This window comes from Chiloscyllium punctatum, chromosome 11, assembly GCF_047496795.1.
Source record: "Chiloscyllium punctatum isolate Juve2018m chromosome 11, sChiPun1.3, whole genome shotgun sequence".
Classification (NCBI taxonomy): Eukaryota; Metazoa; Chordata; class Chondrichthyes; order Orectolobiformes; family Hemiscylliidae; genus Chiloscyllium; species Chiloscyllium punctatum.
In genome coordinates this window covers 27,803,036-27,822,750 of record NC_092749.1, presented here as the reverse complement: position 1 = coordinate 27,822,750, position 19,715 = coordinate 27,803,036, and the positions used below count along the sequence as shown (strand labels likewise).

Here is a 19,715-nt window from a genome sequence, read left to right as displayed (position 1 = left end):
AAGGTAGCATATTAAAATTTAAACTCAGTGTACTGCTGCAATAGGAAAATGTTCTTCTTAAGTTCCCTGCCTGAAGGGAAGTGTGTCCCATATTGACCTGCCTCAAGATTCAACATGGCAGGCCCCAAATCCCCATCTACACAAGAGGATCAAACCTGATGTTGTTGGCATCAATCTGATCCATATCAGCCATCCCACCAATTGACCCCTCCAAGAAATCCAGTTGTAGATAGTAACTTTTACGTGCATGTTGTAGTCTGGAGCTATGTATCTTTCTCACTCTTACCATCTAACTTGTTATGAACGCACGTGCCTTGTCCATCAGTATTCTGAATACAACTTTAACTTAGAGCTTCTTGGTTAGAAGCAGGGATGCTACAAAGAGGATATCACCCTGCAAAAATTGTATTGCTTCATGGAACTCATTTCCAATTTTCTGTGTGGAAAATAGCAGACCATATGTTTCTCAATCCCATTCTCCCACCTCCTCCCAGTAACCTTTGATCTCCTTAATAATCAAGATCCTATCTATCTTGAGTTTAAATACACTCAATGACCTTAGCCTCCACAGCCTTCTGTGGCAATGAGCTCCATAGATTAACCACCCTTTGGCTGAAGAAATTCCTCCTCATCACTGTTCTAAAACATCATCCCTTCATCCTGAGGCAATGCCTTCAGGTCCTAGTCTGTCCTACTCGTGGAAACACCATCTGCACATCCACTCTATCCAGACCTCTCTGAATTCTGTAAGTTTCAATGAGATCACCCCTCATGCTTCTAAACTCCATTGAGTACAGACCCAGAGTCCTTAACCGCTCCTTATATGACAAACCCTTCATTCCTGGGATCATTTTTGTGAGCCTCCTCTGGATACCTTCCAAAGCTAGCACATCCTTCCTTAGACATGGGGCCCAAAACTGCTCTCAGTATTCCAAATGCTGTATGATACCAGAATCTTATACAGCCTCAGCAGTACGTCTCTGCTCTTGTCTTCTCGTACCTCTTGAAATGAACACTAACATTGCATTTGCATAACTGCAACTGATCCTGCATGTTAACATTAAGTCAAAAGGAAATCCAAAACCTAACAGAGCCTATGGTGTTTATGCTGTTCAGCTGAAGTTAATTTCAGTTCAGTTCTGATGGGCAATCATTAATCTAATAGTACAGACTCTGTGTGCCACAACAAGAAACAGCCATAAGCTTACAGCCAACTGTCATCTGCACAGGAATGAATATAAAACTGAGTAAACTAGCCACATAAAATGATCATATATTCAAGAAAAGAACCTGAATAATTGTAAATCTTAGTTACTTTTACTTGCCCTCTGATATGAATAAAGCTGGTTAGGCTGCATTTCACACCCAACTGGTAATGGGCTAGCTTCTTCAACACTGCAGTCTAGATGCTGAGTAGTGCTCTTAGTGTTAGGGTGATGGAACTACTTGAGTGTTTGAATTTATCGTAATTCAGATTATCCTCCTATTAGTCTGAATAAAAAGAAAAAAGGATGGTTGAAAGTACAGATTGGAAATTGCTAATGCTGCGATCTTATTGTGAGGAGAGAATCTCCTTGTGTGTACCCAGAAGCACATTGTCCTATTACTTTGTATGATATTTGAAGCAAATGCGTAAACCACGAAACTATGGTTCTACATGAACTGTGATATTCATTTTATTTTTGTAAACTGTTAGTTATTGTGTTGCATTTAATCCTGTATTATTTTTTCTGAGTGTTCTTTAGTGAATTGATCTTGTTTTGTTTTCTTAGTTTGTTGGAGGAAATTCTGTGCTACATTAACGTTGTTGCTCACAGTGTGGAGGAGAATGCAGAGAAGCCAACAGCCAAATTTTGGAGATCTCTACTCAACCGGTCATATGATGTCTTAGATAAAGTAGGTTCTCAACTTAGCTGGTCCCAGTCACTGACGTACTTTTCAGTTTGAATTTGCTATTCCAGCAAACTGAAAAGGAGACGTTTACATGTAACATCAATAAAAGATTCTAAAGATAAAGATTATTCATTTTGGTGTCAGCTTTGGTTCCATTTCTGTCCTACTCCATGACTCGGGCACACAATCCAAGCTGACACTAGAATGTAACAGTGAAGGAAAGTTACAATGATGGAGTGCCATAATTAAGATAAAGTATTATCTTAACGTCTGTTCTCATTTCTTGTTGACTTACACATTTGCCTGGCACAATTTGAGAAAGAGCCAACAATCATCCCTCAACCAACATCGTTACAATAGATTATCTAGATTATCTAATTCTACCTGATTTATATTTCAGTTCTGTTGCATTTACTGTTGGCTGGCAGATAAAAGTTGGATGTGGATGCTGTTATGAAGTAATCTGTGTAAATTCTTCTTTATCTCCTTCATACAGGTGAATGCCTTGTTACCGACAGAAACCTTCATCCCAGTGATACGTGGGCTGATAAGCAATCGGTTACCTTCAGTTCGACGTAAAGCTATGGATCTCTTGAATAATAAACTCCAGCAGCACAAAACTGTGTGGCAGAAACGTCAGGTTGGTGCCTCATTCTCTTAAACCAGTTAAAGATCTTTCTATCTAAATGAACAGTATCAATTTAAAATGAATATTATGCAAAAGTCACAGTTTGAAGTTCACGACTTGAGATCTTTAATGTTGAAAACTGGATCCTCATTTTGTTGCTCTGATCTTGGTGTCTGCTTGAAAAGAAAAGGTATAGTTCATGTCTATCAGATGCTGAGAACAAATTGCAGTGGGACCTTCTTAAGTATTTTTCATGCAGGAACAAGACAAAGCTGCCAGCTTTGCCTGTTTCATTTTTAAAAAAGTAGCCTCTCTCCAGCAAAACAATCAGTCGATCTAATCCGTATCCCTACTTTCAACCAGAAAATCCATCTCAAACCACAGAAAGCTGACCCCAAAACCATCCCAAAAGTCAACCATGGTCTCTCACACCACGAGAGGGAGGCCTTTTGAATCATTGTGACTAGGACAACTCTTTTGAAAGAGCTCTGTTTTCGTCCCATTGCCATAACATTATTTCTTTTGAAGTATACATGTAATTCCACTTACTTTCACAGTTGAATGCTATAGCTGTCATTCTTAGCTACAGAGCAGCAGATCTGGGTTGCTAATCTGACAATGTAGAATCTGGAGAGCATTGGTGCCTTTTCTATTTGTTCTGTGATAGTTAAAGGAAAACTGAGAGCAGCATGTCATTTCATCCAGTCTTGCCTGTTGAAGTTCTGGCTTGAATGATGCTGATGGAGAGCTGCAGAGCTCAACATTGTCCAGTAGCCTCAGAATTTTTCAGTTAATCACAGATTTATCATCCACCAGAAGGTCTTCCTGTGTACTCTGGTGTCTTGTGAGTTATATTTCAGTGTATGGGTAGGTGTCTAAGAAACTTGGGTATTGTGACTACAAAGAAAATTCTGTCCATTCATTGTTTCTACACAAAGTGTTCATTGTCAGAATTCCCCATAACCTTTAATGCAGAAATAAAATACTGTGGGAGCAAGGCACCTTAAAATAGAAAATTTTGGAAACACTCAACATGACAGGTCACAAGTGTAAAGGTACGAAAGTATAGAGTTAACATTTCAAGTTGATGAACTTCAATGAGAACTCAAATAACCCTGTACAGAAACTGCCTGACATGCTGACTAAATATTTCTAGCAGTTTCTGTTTTTGTCCCCCTTAACTGTGAATTATAAAAATACTCTTTTTTTCTAATCTCTCGTCATAACACAAGCTGCTCATCGCTGATATGCCATCTTCGTGTTATCCATTAGCCTCTTATGCACTATCTTGTCAAAGACCTTTTGAAAATACGCATACACAAATATCTAGTGCACTTTCCTTTTCAATGTATTATTATTTCTTCAAAGGTCTCAGGGTTCATCAGGTGTATTTTTGACAGTTATTAACCTCTGTCATCATTGAATATTTGATAGACTGAAAGATGAAAAACATTAAGGACTGCAGGGAATCCATGTTATGACAACATGAAAGAAAGCCTATATTTCTCCTTGAGATGTTGATTGACCTGACACGCATTCTTCTGCAGCTCCTTGTTATGAAAATGGTCCAGTTTGTATCACACAGAGTCATAGAGATCTACAACACAGAAATAGACCCCTCTGTCCAACTCATCCATGCTGACGAGATATCCTAAATTAATCTAGTCCCTTTTGCTTGCATTTGGCCCATATCCCTCTAAACCCATTCTTATACCCATCCAGATGCCTTTTAAATGTTGCAATTGTACCCGCCTCCTGTGGCAGCCATTCTATACACGCACCACCCTCTATGTGAAAAAGTTGTCCCTTCTACATATTTCCTCTCTCACCATAAACCTATGCCCTCTACCTTTGGACACCCCTACCCCGGGGAAAATACCTTGTCTATTCACCCTGTCCGTGCCCCTCCTGATTTTGTAAATCTCTATAAGGTCACCCTTCAGCATCATGTTGAACGTAATCTGCTGTAGTGATTCCCACGCCCTCAATCTTCTTGAAAACAAAAAGTGCTGGAAATCACAGTGGGTCAGGCAGCATCCATGGATCCATGTGATTTACAGCATTTGTTATTTTCAGTACAGATTCCAACAACTGCAGTAATTCACTCCTACTCAATCTTTTTGTTTCTTCATAACTTCTTTCTCTTAGCTAGATGTCTTACATGTCCCCACATGAACTTTTTCCATTCATATTTGTAGTCTTTTTATTCAAGATTGTGTATGTTTGTATGAAGTGGTTGTTTAAGTGTGGTATCTTTTCTCTCCAGATCACCTTGCTTTTGAGTCTGATTGGGGAACTTCTGAATGTTGCTTGCTGTAAGCAAAAAGAAGTGGAGCAGGCAGTTAACCGCCAGACAGCCCTTTTCAGCCTGAAGCTTCTTTGCAGGTGCTTTGGTGCGAATCACCAAAAATCATTTGTGCCTGTTCTAGCAACCGCTGTTGACCTGGTCATGGATAACAATGAAGAGGAGGAAAAGAATGTGCTGGGAAGTGCTTTGCTTTGTGTAGCCGAAGTCACCACTGCACTCAAAGCACTGGCAATTCCACAACTTCCAAGGTATAAAAACCCGAGGAAGGAACTTAGGATGTACAAGGAGAACTTGTTAAACCATAATCTGCAATAGTAGTTAAAGGGGTAGTACGCTGTCTTGTATCTGTGTAACATTTCTTGTTGCAATCTCAGATTGTATTAGAGGAAGTATGAATTTGTAAGGACAGATAATCTGCCCTGTTAGAACAAGGTGTAATTATTCTGCATTTTTTAATGATGAATGAGCAGACTAAAAACTTTTCTTCGTAATGTACTATTTGCAGTGAAAATGTTGTTTCCAAAGAATATTTCCAACTGTTACTTATATTTAACAGGATGAGCATGTGATTACTTAAGATTTGCACTTAGCAAAAGGGTAATATATTGTACACTTTGATTCTGCTCTCAATTTTCCCTTTCCCTCAATGAAGTAGATTATCCTGAAATTTACTGTGTTTAATTGCTACACACGGTTCTAAATCTGCTGCCTTCCTGTACAACCTGAACTAAATTTAATAGTGGAAGTAAAAAGGGACCAGTATGTTGTGCAAGATTTTTTATCATTGTTTATGTATCACTTTGTTTTGAAAGTCTACTAGTACTCTAATGGGAATGGATTTATTTTTGTACAGGCTGATGCCAGGACTGCTAAAGACCCTGAAAAAGCAGAAGGAACTGCTGTCCAATGAAATTTATTTACTAAGTGCTGTTACAGCATTGCAGAAAGTTGTAGAAACACTGTCACATTTCATCAACCCCTATCTACAGGACATCCTTGCACAAGTAAGCATCAAAGAAAGTAATGTTGCCAAGTGGCACAATCCACATATGTTATTTTCATGAAACTGACATGCAGTGATTCTTTCCTGCAGGTCACCCGTTTGACCAAAATTGCCTCAAGGACTGGCCATTCTTCACAGCTTGACCCACATCTCTCATCACTTCGAACTACTCTGGCCACAAAGCTAGCTCCTCGAGTTCTGTTGCCAGCAATTAATAAGTGCTACGATAAACTTGCTAGCACCAATCAGGTTAGAGTTATTCCCCTTTGGGAATTTATGATTTTTGCTCTGTACCATTTGAGTTGGAGACGATGGAAAATTTTAGAAGCTTTCAAGTTATGCATCAGTTGCTTTGGTTGTTAAATCTCATGGTTATAGCAAAGTGCGAACCTGGAAGTTATAATGTAATTATACTAAGCGGTTTCTTTGAAATTATAGCTGTGACATATGTAATAGCGTTTTACATCATAAAAATATCATAAGCATCCAGCCAGATGCATGAATTAACTACATTCAGATATATTTAATGGATTCATTTGGTGAAACTACTTGCAGCTCAGTTGGCTAATTGTATAGCATTTCATTGTAAATCTTCTTTTGCACCGTTTTGATTGAGATACTTAATCTTTGCAGAAAACTGTGAATAGTAAAGGCTTCACTATCTGGCTTGAATTTTTAATAAACCTAAACATACATATATTTTAATTGAGTTTCAATTATCTAATACCTAAATTTTATATTTTACCCTTTGTTACAAAACATATTAAATCATACAGAAATATACAGTGTTTCAGATTTACTTCACTACCTTGTGCCTGTCCAAACTCTTGAGTTATCCCTTAGCTTGAGCAGCAGATTGGCCTGTCATTCAGCCAGTGAAAATGGCATCTGGCATGAACATCCTGCACTCTAGACCACAAACACTGCAACCTTACAATTCAAACTTCTGTGTTTGTCTCAGATTCATTTTCAACCATTTAGTTCCAGTTGTGATTCATCAGTCTGTCACTGCACAGCAAATGTTCTTCCCTGGCACAGAGTATGGAGCTACGTGGCCAGGCAGGAGTCAGGCAGTGATACAGGCAGTATATTCCTATTTGTCAACTCATTCCTGTTTTGTAATTGATGTGATACAGATATTAATAATAGCACTTGACAGCGTATATCTTGTCATCCAATGTACGTTATTACTTATGGGAAAACAGAACTGGTTTCTAACTTGTTTGCATCTTCTCTAGAATTATTTAGGTCCACTTTTCGATATCCTTAAGGAGCATATTAGTAACATAGAAAAGGAACAAGTGAACTCCCATCAATCTGAGCTTACATTGTTCTTCCTGAAAGCACTGGATTTCAGAGCAAATCATTTGGAGGTATTAACACTGGACTGATTTATTTTTGAAAATGTAATTTGGAAAGCAAATCGCAAATTAATTTTATGTTTGTGACTGTTATAATTTGGAGAGAGATCCCTCTGCATTTAAGTGCTAAATATATAGCAGCCTAATTTTGAACACTGGTGCTTTTTGTATATTATATACAGGCTAGCAGAGCTCGGTTTGGTCAGAAGGCAGTGGGTTCAAGGCCTGTATTCACAATTTCGGCTGTCACTACAAATGAGTGCTGCATCAAGGACAACGAGGATACTGTGACATTGAGAGGAGCATAGAGTTTCTTTGCTATCCTTGTCAGTACAGAAGTCACATGACACCAGGTTATAATCCAACAGGTTTATTTGAAATCACAAACTTTCAGAGTTCTATCCCATCAGATGGAGTCACTTCACCTCATGAAGGAGCAGCATTCCAAAAGCTTGTGATTTCAAATAAACCTGGTGTCATGTGACTTCTGACCTTCTCCACCCAGTCCAACACCAGCATCTGCACATCCTTCTTTCCAGTGTTCATGAAAAATCATTAAGATCTCTTTGGTGTTTGTGGGATGTTGTTCGTGCAGAAAAACTGATATTTCACGTTTTGTGCATGGAGATCTTTTCACTGTGCAAAGTGTTTTGAGAGTTTTTGATATTGCTGCAAGTGTTTATTCACTTGTACAGGCAATTACTGTTGATAATCTGCTCTTGCAAACCTTCTACAAAGGTCCTGTACAATATGCAACTTCCATTGGGTTTGGATGGTCAAAAGGTAGAACCTGACCATACCCCATACACTGGTCACCCCCTATCAGTTATTATGCTTGAATGCTGAGGTGTAAATATATATTCATGTTTATAAGTTTAAAGTGTGCTATTGACTAATATACCAGTTGGTTTTCCATATTTTATTTAAAATGCACGCATATGATCAATTTTCCTTTCTGTCTTTCCCACACAGGATGATTTGGAAATTGAAGGTGAAATTGAAGGGATTATAATTAACTGTCTTGTTGGTATGGTAATGAAACTGTCAGAGGTTACCTTCAGGCCCCTGTTCTTTAAGGTATGCTATCGATGTTAAATGAGACGCTCTCTGATGTTTTTTCTGGAATTGTTTATTTTTTATTTCAAGCACTGATCTATGGTTTGTCTCTGAACAGCTGTTTGACTGGAGTAAATCTGAGGGATTCTCTAAAGATCGAATGATTACATTCTACCGTTTGGCAGACTGCATTGCAGACAAGCTGAAAGGGTTATTTACTCTTTTTGCCGGGCAATTAGTGAAACCCTTTGCTGACATTTTGAACCAGACAAATACTGTCAAAACCGGTGAGTTGAAATCAAATAACTTTTTGAACATTAATCCATGTCCTTGGTGGGGAAACATCTTGGAGGCATTAATCTGGAATAAAACTATTCGGTACATGTGGATAATTGGAAAAATGTGGGAGAATAAAAGAATGCCAGCAAGAGATATAAAAGGACAGATTTGTTTCACTAAATTGGTTGAGCTTTTGGATGCAGTAATGAAAAATTGTGGATGAGGGTAATGTGGTTGATGATTGCATGGTCTTTAAAAACTACTATTTAGCAGCAAAATTAAAGCCTATGGAATTAATAGACTACGAACTGCAGAAAGCAAAATTAGCTAAGGATCAGACAACAGTGCCATAATTATGAATTCCTTTTCGGGCAAACAGAAACGTGAGAATCCCGTGGTGTCAATATTGCGACAGTGCTGTTTTGGTTCAGATTCATGATCGAGTCTTCATTATAAAAGATATAATTTTAGTGTTTGCAGGTCACACAAAACTCAAACATGGTGAACAATAAAGAATATAGCAAGACTTCAGGAGGCCATAGATTGGTGAAATGGTCAGGCCTATGGCAGATGAAATTTACTGCAGACAAGTGCGAAACAATGCATTGGGTATTAAGAATGAAGAGAGTCTATAAAATGATAAAATTTCAAAATGTAGGTGGAACATTGAAACCTGGGGATGTACATACGTGCATCTTTGAAGATGGTAGAACAAGCTATTCAGTGCCCTGGGCAAATAGAGTGCAAAAGTAAGGAAGTTTTCATAAACCTTTACAAAGCACTTGGCTGGAGTATTGTGTACAGTTCTGACTACCACATTAGAAATGACATCAAGGCCTAAAGAGGATGTAGAGATTTATTAAAATGATACTGGAGGTGAAATACTTCATTTAGGCAATTAAACTAGTGAAGTGAATTGTTCTGCTTCGTGCAGGGAAGATAAAAGGGAGACTTGATTAAAGTGTTTAGAACCATGAAGCGTTTTATTAGAGAAAATAAGGAGAAACTCTTTGTAATAACAATGGGTCAGTAACCAAAGCATATAGATGTCAGCTAAGTAGCAAAAGAACCAGTGGTGGCATAAGGAGAATACATTATACAGAACTTTCTGATCTGGAATGTACTGGCAAGAAGAAAATGAAAATCAATTCAGTGATGACTTTTCATTGGCAATTGGCTCACATTTTCAAAGAGCTGCTACATGTACAGTGAGATGAATGGCCTTTTTGGTGCTGCAGGATTTAGTAGCTCAAATAAATGTCATTGGTTTACAAGCCTGACAAATAAATTGGTAGATATGTAAAAACTGAACAATAAACCTGTTGAACTATAATCTGGTATCATAGAACATAGAAAAGTACAGCACAGAACAGGCTTTTTGGCCCACGATGTTGTGCCAAGGATTCATCCTAATGTAAAATAAAATAACTTAACCAAGCACCCCTCAATTCACTGCTATCCATGTCCGTGTCCAGCAGTTGCTTAAATGTCCCCAATGACTCTGCTTATGTCATGTGACTTCTGAACTAGAAAAGATAGCAAAGAAATTCTTTGTTCCTCTAAAACTGAGCAATACTGAAAAAAACCTGTCCAGTCATGTTTATTTAATCAAAGTCTGATCTTCACCTTTTGAAACTGTGGAATATCCAAATGTTTTTCTTAGCACTTCATTTGTAGTCACTTGTAATATATTGAATCTAATCAGCTGTCACCAATGTCAGATTTCTTAGGCACTGGGTATAAATACGGACAGATCATTGTTTTAACTAACTGCAGAATTATTCAAGCATTAAATGCAGAGTTATCTTGTTTCTTTTTGCCCCCAAAATAGATGAAGCTTTCTTTGACTCAGATAAAAACACTGAGAAATCGTGCTTACTACTTCAATTTGTCTGCGACTGCATGCACAAAATCTTTCTCTACGACACTCAGCAATTTGTCAGTAAGGAGAGAGCTGATACGCTTATGGTGCCCTTAGTAGATCAGGTTTGTATCTCTGCTTGAACATTTCACTCCAACTCTTAAAATTCACCTCAGCTGATTGCCTGTTTCATATCACACAATTCATACATTCACTCCAGTGCATTGCTTATAAACCAGCAACTTGTCTTTCTCTGGTATATCTCAAGTACAGATGTAGCATACACAATGAATGCAGGTTAAGAAGCATTTCTGATGCAGCCTGTGATTTAGAATCAAAGTATGTTACAGCATGGAAGGTGGACATTCAGCCTGCTTTGCCCCGGCCAGCTTTTTGGTGGATCTGTCCAATTAGTCCCACTCCCTTTGCTCTTTCCCAAAAGCCAAACAAATGTTTTACCTTCCAGTGTTCAAGTCATGCTATTACTGATGTTCATATTAATTGATTTAAGCTACACATCTTTCCCAGCTACGAATAACTTCTCTGAAAATTTTGTTTTGGAAAATCAAATAAACAAACCTAATATTACAGAATAACCCAAACTAAGTAGAACTTCCATCAAAGATTATTAGATCACTCTTATAGTTCATAATGACAACTCAACCTCTCTGTTGCATTGTTGACACCAAGCTTTGCTCGAGCTAATACTTTCACTACATAAGTGCTCTTCTCATCAAACATTGCAGTCATGGTCCAGCAAAAAATACCTGGTTAATCATAGAATTCATGGAATCCCTACAGTGTGGAAACAGGCCCTTTAGCCCAATGAGTCCACACTGACCCTCTGAAGAGTAACCCACCCATACCCAGTCCCCTTCCATAATACTCTACATTTATCCCTGACTAATACACCTATCCTACACATCCCTGAACACTGGGCAATTTAGCACGGCCAATTCACCTAACCTGCAGGTCTTTGGATTGTGGGAGGTAACCTGAGAATCCCACAGAGACACAGTGAGAATGTGCAAACTCCACACAGACGGTCTCCCGAGGCTGGAATCGAACCCGGGTCCTTAGTGCTGTGAAGCAACAGTGCTAACCACTGAGCCACCGTGCTACCCCGTGTTATGTGAATGACGTTTTGCACCCATGTATGTTGTACCAAAAACAGAATTTAAGCTGACTCCAAAATATAAACTATAACTTTAATGACTAAAACGAGTTGGATACCTTCCGTTTGCAAACTGAAATTGCTGGAAAATCTCAACACATCTGTCAGAATCTGTAGAGGGAAATCAGAGTTAATGTTTCAGGGCCAGTGACACTTCTTCAGAACTCTAGTTCCTCCGGAAATGTTAACTCTAATTTCTCTCCAATTGCTGCCAGACCTGCTGAGATTTTCCAGCAATTTCTGTTTTTGTGTCAGATTTCCAGCATCCACAGTTCTTTTTTGTCTTTTAACCTTGCAAACACTCACCTTATCTGTCTATTATCTATTGATCATGGCTGTTTATTTTTAATTTGGCAAATAGACATACACATATTTTAATCAATATTAAATTAGTATCTGCATTAAATTATAATGCTGTTTATCAAAGTTCGTGGAGTAAGAAGTGTAAATATGTTTTGAAATTCTAATGTTTGAAGCTGGAAAACATGCTGGGAGGTGAGGAGACGTACAAGGACAGAGTGACCAATCATCTAGTCCCATGTATAGCACAGTTTTCTGTTGCTATTGGTGATGATTCTATCTGGAAACCACTGAATTACCAGATCCTGCTTAAGACACGACACAGCTCACCTAAGGTACGTAACCATGATGGTGAGATGTATTTCAGCCTAACCCAAAGCTATTTTTAAATGGCACATTCCACTGTGTACTTCATCAGTTATTATGCTGTTTCTTAGTTATTGATAGCAAGCTTAGTTGGCTATGTGTTAAACAGTGTTAACTTTTTGAGGCCTTTGTGATGCTTTGGTAATATTGTTGGCTGTTAATGCCAAACCTTGGATTTGGCTTCCCCAATGATTTTGTTGATAAACATGATACTCAGTTAGATAGTCACAGAGATGCACAGAATGGAAACAAACCCTTCGGTCGAACCCGTCAGCACTAACCAGATATCCTAAGCTGATCTAGTCCCAATTGCCATAAAATTGGCCCATATTCCTCAAACCCTTCTCATGTACCCATCGAGATGCCTTTTAAATGCTGTACCAGCCTCCACCACTTCCTCCAGTAGCTTTCCATACATACACTACCCTATGTGTGAAAAAGTTGCCCTTTGGATCCCTTTTAAATCTTTCCCCTCTCAGCTTAAACACATGCCCTCTAGTTTTGGACTCCTCTACCTTGGGAGAAAGACCTTGACCATTCACTGTACCCATACTGTTGAAATATAGAGCAGGAAGGTTATGGTTCACTCCCCAGTCTGTGTGAAATTTGCTTTCTCCCTGCCCCCACTTGTACTTGCTGTACGGATAATGTTTATTGCTTATTCCCAGTTACAGTTAGACCCCATTAGAAGTCAAAACATGTAGTGTCGGTCTGTCATCACTGGTAGTCTAGACTAGTTGGGAATGGCTACCCCTTTCTTGAAGGACATTAATGAGCTTGTATTGGTTATGGGAGAAAAGTCATAAGAGTTTCTTCTCTTAATAGTTATCCACAACATTATCCTGATGTGTACAGAAGTACATTGATTTATGGAAGAAGTATATTATTTTTCAGTGCTTGCTGAAGATGAATAACCTGAGTTTTTTTCTAACGTTGTCTCTTGTCTCCTGTTCATTAGTAGTGCATAAAGAACTGTCAGACCTTGTTTTTTTTCTTAATACAATACCTACTAAGGATTGTTGAGGCTCGCACATGAGGCCAGTGGGCTGAGGAATGGCAGATGGAGCTTAATTTGGTTAAATGTGTGATATGGCATTTTGTTAAAACAAACAAGGGCAGGATTTATGCAGTTAATGATAGAGCCCTGGGTAATGTTGTCAACAGAAACACCAAGGGGTTCAGGTAGATAGTTCTTTGAGAGTTCCGTCACAAGTAGACAGCGTGGTTGAGAAGGTGTTTAGCGCACTTGCTTTCATTGCTCAGACCACTGAGTATAGGAATTGAGATGTAATGTTGAGGTTGTACAGGACTTTGGTGAGGCCACTTTTGGGAGTACTGTGTACAGTTCTGGTCACCCTGCTATAGGAAGGATATTATTAAATTGGAGAGGGTTCAGAAAAGATTTACCAGGATTGTTGCTGGGACAGGAGGGTTTGAGTTATAAGGAGAGACTGGATAGACTGAGACTATTTTGACTGGAGCGTATGAAATCGAGGAGCTTTAGAGCTTTATAAAATTATGAGGGGATAGATAAGGTGAATAACAAAGGTCTTTTCTCTAGGAAGGGAGATTTCAAAACTAGGGGACATTTTTAAGGTGAGAGGAGAAAATTTAAAAGGGACCGCAGGGGCAACGTTTTCACATAGAGGGTGGTTCGTATGTGGAATGAACTGCCAGAGGAAGTCATAGATGCAAGTACAGTTACAAATTTAAAGGACATTTGGACATGTCCGTGAATAGGAAAGGTTTAGAGTGATATGGGCCAAACAAGGGCAAAATGGACTAGTTTAGACTGTGAAACTTTGTCAGCATGAACAAGTTAGACGGGAGGGTCTGTTTCTGTGCTATATGACTAATAATTTTGCATCTTCAGAAAAGAAAGGAAAATTTTCTTTGATTCAAGATACACAATGATTGCTGGAAGTTGAAGAATTTAGAGTCATAGAGATTTACAGCACAGAAACAGACCCTTCAATCCAACCTGTCCATGCCAACTAGATATCCCAACCAAGCCTAGTCCCACCTGCCAGCAACCGGCCCATATCCCTCCAAACGCCTTTTAAATGTTATAACTGTACCAGCCTCCACCACTTCCTCTGGCAGCTCATTCCACACATGTACTCTGCGTGAAAAAGATGCCCCTTAGGTCTCTTTCATATCTTTCCCCTCTCACCCTAAACCTATGACCTCCAGTTCTGGACTCCCCACCCCAGGGAAAAGACTTTGTCTTTATCCTATCCATGCCCCTCATGATTTTGTAAACTTCTATAAGGTCAGCCCTCAGCCCCCGACGCTCCAGGGAAAAGAGCCCCAGCCTGTTCAGCCTTCTCTCCCTATAGATCACATGGTGCCACTGTTTAAGAAGGGTAGTAAGGACAAGCCAGGGAACTATAGACTAGTGAGCCTGACATCGGTGGTGGGCAAGTTGTTGGAGGGAATCCTGAGGGACAGGATGTACATGTATTTGGAAAGGCAAGGACTGATTAGGGATAGTCAGCATGGCTTTGTGCGTGGGAAATCATGTCTCATAAACTTGATTGAGTTTTTTGAAGAAGTACCAAAGAAGATTGGTGAGGGCAGAGTGGTAGATGTAATCTACATGGACTTCAGTAAGGCGTTAGACAAGGTTCCCATGTGAGATTGGTTAGCAAGGTTAGATCTCATGGAATACAGGGAGAACTTGCCATTTGGATACAGAACTGGCTCAATGGTAGAAGACAGAGGGTGGTGGTGGAGGGTTGTTTTTCAGACTGGAGGCCTGTGACCAGTGGAGTGCCCAAGGATCGGTGCTGGGTCCTCCATTTTTCATCATTTATGCTCACATCCAAATACTTTACGTAAGAGGTGCAGTTAGTAAGTTTGCAGATGACACCAAAGTTGGAGGTGTAGTGGACAGAGAAGAAGGTTACCTCAGATTACAACAGGATCTTGACCAGATGGGCCAATGGTATGAGAAGTGACAGATGGAGTTTAATTCAGATGAATATGAGGTACTGCATTTTGGGAAAGCAAATCTTAGCAGGACTTATACACTTAGCGAGTTTTGAGAAGATTTGTAGCTCAGGTTGAGGTTTTGGATGTAGGTTTGCTCGCTGAGCTGCAAGGTTCATTTCCAGACTTTTCGTTACCCTACTAGGTAATATTTTCAGTGGGCCTCAGGCAAAGCAATGCTGAAAATTCCTGTTTTCTATTTATGTTTGGGTTGGTGATGTCATTTCCTGTGGTGTGGTCACTTCCTGTTCCTTTTCTCAGGGGGTGGTAGATGGGGTCTAACTCGATATCTAACACATTTACCACCCCCTGAGAAAAGGAACAGGAAGTAACATCACAAGAAATGACATCACCAACCCAAACATATAAATAGAAAGCAGGATTTTGCCACATTGCTTCACCTGAAGATGTTACTTGTAAGGTAACAAAACGTTTGGAAATGAACCTTGCAGTTCAGCGAGCAAACCTACATCCAAAACTTATACACTTAATGCTAAGGTCCTAGGGAGTGTGCTGAACAAAGAGACCTTGAAGTGCAGGTTCATAGCTCCTTGCAAGTGGAATCGCAGGTAGATAAGATAGTGAAGAAGGTGTTTGGTATGCTTTATTTTATTGACAGAGTATTGAGTACAGGAGATGGGAGGTCATGTTGCAGCTGTACAGGTTAGGCCACTGTTGGAATATTGCGTCCAGTTCTGGTCTCCTTCCCATCAGAAAGATGTTGTGAAACTTGAAAGGGTTCAGAAAAGATTTACAAGGATGTTGCCAGGGTTGGAGGATTTGAGCTATTAGGGAGAGGGCTGTTTTCCCTGGAGTGTCGGAGGCTGAAGGGTGACCTTATAGAGGTTTACAAAGTCATGAGGGGCATGGATAGAATAAACAGACAAAGTATTTTCCCTGGGATCGGGGAGTCCAGAACTAGAGGGCATAGGTTTAGGGTGAGAGGGGAAAGATATAAAAGAGACCTAAGGGGCAAATATTTTCACACAGAGGGTGGTACATGTATGGACTGAGCTGCCAGAGGAAGTGGTGGAGGCTGGTATAATTGCAACATTTAAAAGGCAATTGGATGGGTATATGAATAAGAAGGGTTTATGGTCCGGATGCTGGCAGGTGGGACTAGATTGGGTTGGGATATCTGGTCGGCATGGACAGGTTGGACCAAAGGGTCTGTTTCCATGCTGTTCATCTCTATGACATCCTCCAACCCCAAAAATCCCCCATATAAGAAAGGGCTAGGTCGTTAATATTGGATTTGATTAGTTTGAATTATGGTGGATGTATTTTTTTCCAACATGATGAGCTAAAATATATTGATGTAATCTGCAGGTGAGATTTTCTGCTCTGATTATGCTGCTGGAATTGGCTGGTAAACTGAAGGAGAACTACATGTTGTTACTACCGGAAACAATCCCGTTCTTGGCAGAGCTACTGGAAGGTATGTTATTCGACTGGACTAAAATCTACTTTTTACTACATATTAAAAGTGCGTTTAAAACTTTTGTGTAAGAATTATTGATGTTTCTAACAGTTGTACATATACTGTACTGGAAAGGATAGACAGGTTGTATCTTTGCCCAAGTAGAAACAAATGTTGACAGCTCCTACACATTTTGCCAAAATGGTGGGACAGTTAGTTGTGCTCCATTAATTATGCTCCTTTCAAGAGAAGAGGTAAGTGCAACAGCACAAAATTGAATATTGGTGAATCAACAATCTATTTCATACTATCTATTGACGTTTGCAGAAGAGGAAAACTGGCAGACAATCAAGTGAGCTGTCAGTTGTACCTTCTTTTGTGCAATCACCTAAGAATTTAACATCCTCGTTTTGTTTGTTCACTCATCTTAGTGGGTAAAATCAAATCTCCAGGTAACACATGCTGGTGCAAAATATGAACATGTGTTTTGGAATACCAGATGTATGTTTGTGTTGAGGAGTTTCATCAAAACAAAATTACCACGTCACTGGGCTTTGAACAGCTGTTACATGTCTTGTAGAGACTTCTGAAAACCTCAATTGGTCACTGAAGGTAAAATGTAATTCAGTTTCAACATGTAGGCCTAACTTGCTCAATCTTGCTTCATAACAGAAACCCCTCCTCTCTAGAATACATCAAGTAAACCTCCTCCGAACTGCCTCTAGTGCAGTTGCATCTACAGAAACTACAGGAGGCAAACGTACTGTAGTTTGCAGATGACAGAAAAATAGGTGGAAAAACAAGCTGAGAGAGAGAGAGTTACAAATGATTTACAAAGAGAGTAAGGGAGCAAAGCTAGCACCGAGGTGCACAAGTAATCAGGAAGGCTGATGGAATGTTGGCCGTTATTTCAAGCGGGTTGAAGTATAAGCGTAGGGAAGTCTTACTGCAACTGTATAAAGTGTTGGTGAGACTACATCTGGAACATCTCGTTCCCTTACTTAAAGAAAAATATTTCATTGGCAGCAGATCAGAAAAGGTTGACTAGGGTAATCCTAGTATCCTGGTATAGGAGGGATTATCTAATAAGCAAAGGCTAAACAGGTTAGGACTCTACTCACTGGAGTTAAGAATAAGAGATGATCTCATTGAAACAAATACAACTCTTAAGAGGCTTGACAGAGTAAATGCGGAGAGGATGTTTCCCCTCATGGGAGACGCTAGGTCTTGGAATAAAGAGGCGCCAAGCTAAGACAGACATGAGGAGAAATTTTTATTTCTCGGAGGGTTGAATGTCTTCGGGACACCTTGTCACAGAGAGCTGTGGAGCCAGAGTCATTGTGCATATTTAAGGCTGAGATAGATTCTTGATCGGGGGAATCAAGTCTTCTAGGGAAAACACTGGACAGGTCAGATCAGCCATGAAAATTCCATACTTTTTCATTGCAACTTACTTTCCTATTTATTTTAATGTTACCTGCAAAATTGGCTATAGTACCTTCTATCCAGGCATCCAAAATTATTACTTTAGATCTTCAATAGCTTGGACCTGAGGATCGAATCATGTGATATTGAACTTCCAAGTAAAGTCAAGTGCTTAGATATTCAAGATTTTGGAATATCAAGGGGATGCAACCCTTTAGTGACCTGTGTTTCTCCTCCAAACTTTGATTTAACGTTATAGCAGTAGGACTTCTTCATTCTGGATTGCATTCTTTGTGTTGCAGATGAATGTGAAGAAGTGGAGCACCATTGTCAGAAGGTTATCCAGCAGCTTGAAATCATACTTGGGGAACCACTGCAAAGCTATTTCTGAAAACATTTAAGATGTACAAAGGTTTTATAAATATAAATATTTTATTTGTACAATAGGGGTTCATACAGTACTACATTTCTGTAATCTGCATAGCTATTTAAATCACTTCTATTGAAGTAGTAATGCTTAAGATACAGAATTTTATATTGTATGTGAAATATCAACATTTGTGATAATTCACTAGACTTGGCTCAGGTTGGATGAAGAATTTCCTGCAGCCTCCATATTGCTGTTAACTTTCAACAATCATTATTATCACCCAACAAATTTTAATAAACAGGTTGAAAAACAGTGTTGATTTTTATTTTAACCAGCTTATCATTCAAATGGGAGCAACAACCTAATTAGACTTAGGATCAGAAACTGTTGCAAATTCACTATGGGCATTTAGTGAAATTATATTCAATAAATCTAGCAATTTGCTAACACATCAGATTGTCATTTTCTTTATTAAAAATCAACTGGTTTATGACTGTTGTTCCAAACTAAAACTAGCCCTTTAGTAGTGAAGTTGTAACACACACCTTAGAGGATAGGGAAAGTCAGACAGTTTCTTCCCAAAAGATTTTAGTTGCTGCTATATTTGAAATTTTTGAACCATGTCACATTGTTGTTGCACCTTGGAGTATTTAAATTAGTTGCTAATTAAAAAGCCAAGGGTCATTGTTTTGAATAACATCTCAAAGTTAAACATGATTGTCAGATTGAGGATTATCAGATCAGCTATACTGCTCCTGCATCTTATGGTCATAAACATTTTAATCACATGAGGGAGCTAGAGCTGAAATCTGAAATTTAACAACTGTTCAAAATCATAAATGGTTTCAGTAAAGAAAATAAGGAAATAAATGTTTCTAGTGCGTAAGAGTAAATAACCAGAAGACACAGAATCTCTACAGGTGGAAAAAGGCCATTTAGCCCATTGAGTCTGCACTGACCCTCCAAAGAGCATCCCACCCGGACCCAAATCCTTACCCTATCCCTGTAAACCTGCATTTACCATGGCTAATCCACCTAGCCTGCATATCCCTGGACACTACGGATAATTTGGCCAATCCACTTAACTTACACATCTTTGGACGGTGGGAGGAAACTGGAGCACCTGCCAGAAACTGACGCAGATATTGAGAATGTGCAAACTCGGCACAGTCACCCAAGGCTGGAGTTGAACCTGGGTCTCTGGCACAGACAGATGGTAGTGCAAAGCACTGAGCTATCATATCACCAAGGTAATTAAAGTGAACAAGAAGCAAAATGGG

General features: G+C 39.3%; 1 protein-coding gene across 2 annotated transcripts in view; it reads left to right on the top strand.

The window, feature by feature from the left end:
- The window catches only part of heatr1 (HEAT repeat containing 1), an 89,650-nt gene extending 70,764 nt beyond the window's left edge, over window positions 1-18,886 (top strand). For both annotated transcript variants that reach the window (XM_072580561.1, XM_072580560.1), the window contains exons 34-45: window positions 1,773-1,896; window positions 2,390-2,533; window positions 4,788-5,077; window positions 5,683-5,833; window positions 5,923-6,081; window positions 7,071-7,205; window positions 8,166-8,270; window positions 8,368-8,536; window positions 10,360-10,514; window positions 12,040-12,198; window positions 16,550-16,658; window positions 18,368-18,886. In XM_072580561.1, coding sequence (XP_072436662.1) covers window positions 1,773-1,896; window positions 2,390-2,533; window positions 4,788-5,077; window positions 5,683-5,833; window positions 5,923-6,081; window positions 7,071-7,205; window positions 8,166-8,270; window positions 8,368-8,536; window positions 10,360-10,514; window positions 12,040-12,198; window positions 16,550-16,658; window positions 18,368-18,456 — 1,789 coding nt within the window. In that variant the 3' untranslated portion in view covers window positions 18,457-18,886. The remainder of the gene's footprint in view (window positions 1-1,772; window positions 1,897-2,389; window positions 2,534-4,787; window positions 5,078-5,682; window positions 5,834-5,922; window positions 6,082-7,070; window positions 7,206-8,165; window positions 8,271-8,367; window positions 8,537-10,359; window positions 10,515-12,039; window positions 12,199-16,549; window positions 16,659-18,367) is intronic.
- The last annotated feature ends 829 nt before the right edge of the window (window positions 18,887-19,715 follow it).